Raw genomic sequence first — 7037 nt, 5'->3', positions numbered from 1 at the left:
GATGAGGAGTAACGAAGGTATCAGGCAGAAACGGCAGCTGAGATTATTCTCTTACGTTAACTGCCGCTTTTTTGTTTCCCATTAATCTTTGCAGATTCTGCTTTAATTGTTTCCATTCTGGAACAATTATCTGGGCAGGAAGAGAGGTCTGTGAAGTGCAGAGATTTAAAGAAAATCTTTGAGGTGCGAGAGTAGCAAATTCGCAGAAGGAGCCACGAGCTTTTCCCAACCTGACTTTCAAAACTGCCATCCGCACACTAGGAATATTCACTTTATTCTGGATGAGCTAAGGAAACATCCTACTGGAAGAAAAAAAACCCCAAACATGTCTCCGTGTACTCTTTAACATCTTTGATATCATCGTTTTTAAACCAAAATTGTACTGATGTTTTTCTTCTGTTTTTATTTCAGTTTGGAAATCAATTGAAGACTCTCCATAAGATTTACTATGGCATCAAAGCTGTCATCTCCCTCAACAGAGGAGCAGGCTTCCTCTGAAATAGATGATCTCTATCTATCACTGCAAGGTAAGTGATTGCAACTTTATGTGCTTTCTTCATATGGATTTGTGGCAAAAATAGGTGGCTGTGTGCAAGCTGAAGGAAATTCCGAGAAACCAGTTAAAAAATAAAACTAGCCTTATGGTCAGTATAGTCAGTTCACATCTGTGTTTTTTTGCAGATGTTTCTGTGTTTCATGAGCGACTTTTCAGCAGTGAAATGAAAGACAACAGATCTCTTATTGCTTTCTCTGGTATTTCCAGAGCTGTTGCCTTTTTTGGTACAGATGTACTCACTGTTTCTTATGTTTTCTTATTCAGAATACATGTTACTGTAAACTGTTTTCAAGGGAACTGGCAACGTGAAAAGAATTATGCTATTTCACTGGTTTCATTTTTCCCAGTTTGCTGACTATTTGTTAGATGCACTGAGCTGTCTTAATGAGGCTACTAGCTACAGTACTTATGTTATGTTATTTTTTATCTCCTGCACATGTAGAAAGACAACTTGTGGCCTAAACAAGTAGAAAATCTTTGTGACTTTTAAACAAAGTTCTTCCAGGTCAAAGTCTTTCACTCTTACTTGCAATGAGTGATTCCTTATTAACCGAGCATTGGCCGATCTGTAATTGTTCTGTTTTAATGGCAGTTACCTGGGCAGTTGAGTGTTAATCAGTGCATCAGAGCTGGCCTCTCAGCCTTTCTGGAGTTTCCTTGATCATATGTTGAATTTTCTTCTCTAAAAATTTTCCGGGATGACTGATTTTCCTCTAAACCTATTCATGAAAAAGTTTAGGGAGGCTTCATCAAGGAGCGTTGTGCGGGCAGCAGAGCTAGCACCGCGGGAAAGCTCGTCCTCGATGCGCTCGGCGCCTGGTTGTTCTAGGATGGATGGGCTAAGTCACGTTCCCACAGAGCTCTTCCTCCTCGCTCGCTTATGATGAAGTTCCTCTGTTGCTTAGTTGAGAAAAAATATGTTTAAAACAGATGGTGCAAAAAATATTCTGCCGAGACCCTTGTATGATCCTCACTTGCACTAATATTGTCATTGAAGCTCTGTGCTTTTATGAGTGAGCCCTAACAGTGATCTGAGGCCAAACTAGTAGTGAATTTTCTTCCGTTTTACTTCAATATTGTATTTTCAGGAGAGCAAGAAAAAACCTCCCAACAGGCAGGAGTTAGTGTGAACATTGCACCAAGCCCAGTTTGTCCAAGGCACCGTTGTAGTGCCAGACTCAGCCTGGGGGAGGATTTTGCCTTTGGTACAAAGGCTGAGGTGGCCGTTGCCATGAAATGMGTTTGGAGAACATGGTCTGACTTTAAGGCAGAGGGTATTGAATTATAATTATGTGGGATTTTACGTTAGGGTTTTGAAATAATATTCATGTTATTTTCTGAAAAGTCAAAGTGGGGTTTATACATGGCATAAAAGCAGAGTTCTGTGGTCAATAGCTCAGCAGTTAGGAGCCCTGCTTACCAAAATTCAAATAACTAAATAATTTTTCTGCGCTGTAATAATTCGAGCTCCTGGATTATGCTGAAATGAATAGAGTGCAAGTGTGGTGCCAAACTGTGTGTGCTTAACTGTTTGTAAGACACCCAGAGAGGTCTCTCACGAGTAGCACAAGCAATTTTTGTAGGGACTGAGAGTGTAACAAAAGAGGCAGATGCACCCAATGTATTGAATTGCAGCACTGCAGCATCTGCGCTGGGGCAGAGTGGACAAATGGCAACACAGCCGTGATGAAGCACTGAAGACACATTCCCTGACATGACAGATAGAAACCATTAGTACATCTACCAGGAGATCTGTGGTAACAAAGGTCCAATGAAAAGAATAAGGTCACTCAAGGAAAAGGTTACGTTTTTTTCAGTAATAGGACTCTTGAGATGCGATTTGCACAGCAGCCAGACACTTGGATTGCTTCAAGTCTTGAAGCTGACCTGGAGAAATTTTAGAGAAATCTCAGTTTCAGAGAATAGCTGCTCATCACTTTCAGGAAATCAGTTCACTTTTTGGGTGACCAACTATGGATAGAAAACTGGTTATGATCTGCTTTTCAAATGGTTAAATCATAACCTTAAAGAATATGTCCGGTCTTGGATGATACACCATTTAACAGGAGATATGTGTAAATACTTGGCACAGGAGAGAAAAATAGGAGCGAGCTGTAGTCAGGATTGCTTGTGTTTTGTTCTACCTTTAAATTCTTTGTGATCCAATCTTTTGTTATTCCTGAAAGGCATCCAGGGACGTTACTGCGCTTGTCTAATCTGGTTAATTAGGACAAGATCTATTGAATGTGCCAGTCAGTTTTGGCCATTATGGAGTTATATGTCTAAAAAAAAGTAATCAAACAGCTGCTTTTCTACTGTGTATAAAACTAAACGCTCGGTTTAGTAAGAATGGACTATGATTTAAGTCATAATCTTCTGTGAGGAAGTTTGTTAACAGTTCTGGGAGGAAAGGGGAGGAAAGAGGGGAAGAAGAACCTCCTTAAATAATTAGAAAACAGGTTACTTCTCAGCTCTAAAACACAAACCCTATTAAATCAATGCCAGGTTGTTAATATTGTACAAATCTGCGTTAGTGGACTCTGTCACAGGGTTTTAGTAGTGACAGTGTTCAGGGATGATAACTTCACTTAGAAATGTTCAGCAGAAAACAAAACAAGAAAAAAAAACAGGTAAAAATGTAACTTTGTTCCCAGTGCCTCTTTTTTTGCAGCTAAATAATGAAGTTTGAAAAGAATAGGTGAAAAAATGAAAGCAATATGGTTTCTAATGTTGCCATCTCCAGACTTTTCCAAATGATGAAGCTAGTCACAAAACTGTGAGGCTGAAGAAAAAGCTGCAAGAATAGAAACCCTTATATATGTATCTTCTGTGATTTATATGTTGCTCTTTAGCCTTTTCCAGTTTTCGAGCTGATTTCCACAAGCAAAGAGAATAGTTTTGCTCGTCCCACCCCAAGAGAGCTGAAATGCCTATGAAATTGCACTGACATCAGGACTTGGAGTCCCTCTTTTCTCCCCCTTTTTCCTCCCCTCTTCTCTCCCCCAAACACTGGGATAAAATTTAATCAGAAAAATACCAACATTGGTTGTGCCCTTGCCTTTCTGCTTTCTCCATCCTCCTAGCTTTTTGGTGCGGCATGTCTTAGAGCTGCTGCAAAGCTGTTTTGTGTCCCTGCACAGCTGCAGCCACCTAAAGGCGCAGGCAGAAAGCCTGGAGCTGGACCTATTGGGAAGTATTTAAGGGAAGCATTTCTCCTGCTGGGCAGGCTCCAAACATTTTGCCGAGCACGGGATGCTTTCCGGGGAGATGCTCCTTTCTCGTGGCCTGTGGACCGTCTTTGAAACATGAAGTCGCTTTTGCTCTGCTGAGATTTGCCCTGATTCGCTGCAGAGGGAGCAGGCAGGAGCTCGCTGCCCAGGCCGTGGTCGGCAAAGGGTGGATGGAGGGGGAATAACGCGGGAGCCCTGCTGCGTGTCTCTGGTGTGGGACCCCCGCAGAGGGGTCCAGCCTGGCGTTTGGCTTTCTCTTAATGCAAGATGCACGGCCAGGGGCCAAAATCGTTTTCGGCTACCCGAAATGAGGAGCCACGTACCTTCCTTCGGTGAGAGGAGGGCTCCGTGGCAAATGTTTTGAGCCCTGCTGGAGACCTGAATACGTGCTGGCGAGCAGGAGCGCAGGTGTGCAGCGAGGGGCGCGGGCGGCCGCTTGCAAATGAGCGGCTGCTGCGTCAGGAACTGAAGGAGATTTGTTCTGCTCTGGAGCAGGAGATATTTTTTGCTTTCAGGATGCAGATCTGCTTCCCTGTGGGGTGTGCCCAGCCTCCACCTTCCCTCCCACACACAAAGCCTTCCCCCTGCCCTCCCAAGGCAGCAAACGGACAATAGCTGTGACCTTGCCCAACAGGCCTGTGCGCAGTTTTCTTTTCCATTTTCTTTCCCTGCTTGCTGAGATATTTCAGACACAAAAGCGTGTTTCTAGCTCTCGGAGTCTGGGGCGTGTATTTGGTCTTTCGACATTTAATTAACTGCAGGGGTCGTAACTTGTTGGCTCTGCTCACTGACCTATGTGCATGTTGCTGTTTACTGGTAATCCAAAGGATGATAACGTAAAAACCTGGCAGCTCATGCTATTTTTGAAGAGTGCTTAATGATATAAATGAATTATGCTATTTAATGCAGTTATGTCTAATCCTTTATGAATGATCAAAAATGTATTTTCTCTTCAACCGACATTGACAATACGGTGATCTATATTGCTAGATTTTGGTGTGCAGCTTGTACTAGATTGCACTCGTCTCCAAATAATTGACTTAAGGGGGGATATCTCTCCGAGACACACTTAATTCTTCCAGAGGTCAGGGAGACTAGTAACTCTGACCCAGCAGTTTTCTGCCTTCCAGCTGTATGCCTCATCTGTTGAGGCTGGTATTTTATTACAGCTGCAGATTCTCTCTCTCTCTCTCTCTCTTTTTTTTTTTTTTAAACCAGAATGGTCAAAGAAGCCTGTTAAATGCTTATTATGATGTTCAAGGGTGATTTTACAAGCGGAAAAGCTCCCATAAGCATACCTGCACTGAAATTTATGCTCTGTTTATGCTACACAGCTGAGGAGCCAGTCTGCCCGTCCCATAACTGCATGTGGTTCCCTGGCATGTGACGAGCGCGTTGGAACTTAAGAGGCAGACGATACATGAGCCTGCCCGTAAAAAAAAATCACTCATGGGTATTTTTGTCTCAGTATATCATGCCTAATGAAAAAAGAGATCATCTACTTGGGTAAATGCTTTACCCATGAGATAAACTTCAGTTTGTTAAGGGCATTATCAGGTACTTCACTAGGTAAAAACTGGCATTAAAATGACTAAGGAGTGGATCACTTCTGAGGCACAAGTATAGGATGCTGAAGGCCACTTGTGTTCAAGTCCCTGCTCCACCATGGATTTTCTTTAAAGTGTTAGAAAAGCTACTTAAGCCCTTATCTTTAAAGGTATGTGGATACCTAAATGATGTAATTTAGTACCTTTGAGAATTTAACATGAAACCTCTGCCTGTGCCCTGCAGTGCCTCACTTCTGTGCTGCTGTGGCAATAAACATAGCAACGATTCTGAGCTGCTTCGGGATCCTGGCAAGAAGAAGGGTAAAAGTATTTAAGGAAGCCAGTAGGGCAAAACTCAGTCTGAACGGCTTCCTGACTTAGCAACAATTTGGTAAATTGGAGAATTTGCTTGCGAAAGGAAGAGGAGGTTGAAAGGAGATAGCGTAGAAAGGACAATTCCCGCTTGCTGCCCAGACACAGCAGTAGATTATTTCTTAATTTTCATACAGCTTTTGGAACTGAAAAGGTTCGTTGCTGTAGAAATATTATCATTGCCTTCATTGAGCTTCGGATAAACTTCTTAATCTTGACAAAAACACTGTGTTTGTTTTTAGTTGCTTAGCACCATGTTGCTGAACATAAATGCTGGAAATAACTCTCTACCCTGCCTTCCTGTCTGCCGTAAATGAGAACAGTGTTAATGGGTGGAAAGGAAGGGATTACCGTATATAAAGGGCCGCGTGGTGAATTCCTCGCCCTGTCCCCGGCTCGGCGGATCCCTAAGAGCCCTCTGACAGTTCCCGTYGTTTACTGTGGGTACCTCCGTGGTGTTGTAGTTCATAGCAGGAGTGCTCTTTTGAAGGACATCTCCCGGTTATCCCTGCCTGCCTTGCTCTGTGTGCCGAGCAGTTGTGCAGTGCGGAAACATGGTGCTTTTGGGATGGAAATATATGTTCTCCAAGAACACAGCTGTCGGGACAGTCAGGCCAGAGCTGGTCCAAAGCAGCCTTTTCCATCGCGACGCCCGCGGTGCGGATGTCGGGTCCTGAGCTCCTCCGGCCTACAGATCTGCTCCTATTGAGCTGCGCTGCTTGCTAATGTACATATAATGTCCATATAGCCTCGGCTGAGCCGCGTGGTGGCAGGGAGGGAGATGCAAAACCTTCATATATTGGAGGTAATTCCTTCTGTCGAAGCAGAGATGGGACAATGACAGACAGGCCTGTGCTCATTAATTTAAAATAATTGTCTAAGGGTTAAAAAAGGAGAGTAATTTCAACTCTGGCTTTTCCGTATCCCTGCTAATGGATGGCTGGGAGCAAAAGCGTGGTAGGCGGCGTTCCTGCCCTCGCCTCCCCACCGCRGTTCCTGCTATGACCTGCGTCGTGTCCCCACGCTTTAGGCCTTAATGATTAGTCTATTTTGTAATACTTGCCGATGGCTCATTACTGGTTAAAGCCATGATTGTCCAGCAGTGTCTATCGATTTTCAGCCAGCCTACGTGATGCGCTTATCCTATCTGTTATTCCCCGCTAAAGAAGTTAATCTAAAGATTGGCTTTGAAACACAGGATGAAGTGTGACAATTTCAGGTGTTTTCAGATTAGGAGGTTCTTATTTTGTTCCCTCATATCCACTTTCTGGCTTGGTGAGTTTTCACCCAAAGTGAAGGAAGCTCTTTATCATTTTTTTTTATATAGCTTTT

General features: G+C 43.4%; 1 protein-coding gene across 1 annotated transcript in view; it reads left to right on the top strand.

Annotated features, from left to right (window-relative positions):
* Positions 1 to 448: 448 nt before the first annotated feature.
* SYNE2 (spectrin repeat containing nuclear envelope protein 2) overlaps positions 449 to 7037 on the top strand; it is a 172662-nt gene continuing 166073 nt past the window's right edge. Inside the window, exon 1 of the mRNA XM_026088618.1 lies at positions 449 to 527. Within this exon, the coding sequence (XP_025944403.1) occupies positions 449 to 527 (79 nt within the window). The remainder of the gene's footprint in view (positions 528 to 7037) is intronic.

Source organism: Apteryx rowi, unplaced genomic scaffold, assembly GCF_003343035.1.
Source record: "Apteryx rowi isolate R43461 unplaced genomic scaffold, aptRow1 scaffold_78, whole genome shotgun sequence".
NCBI lineage: Eukaryota > Metazoa > Chordata > Aves > Apterygiformes > Apterygidae > Apteryx > Apteryx rowi.
Note: the sequence above shows the minus strand (reverse complement) of the source record. Positions and strands in the feature narration are given on the sequence as shown.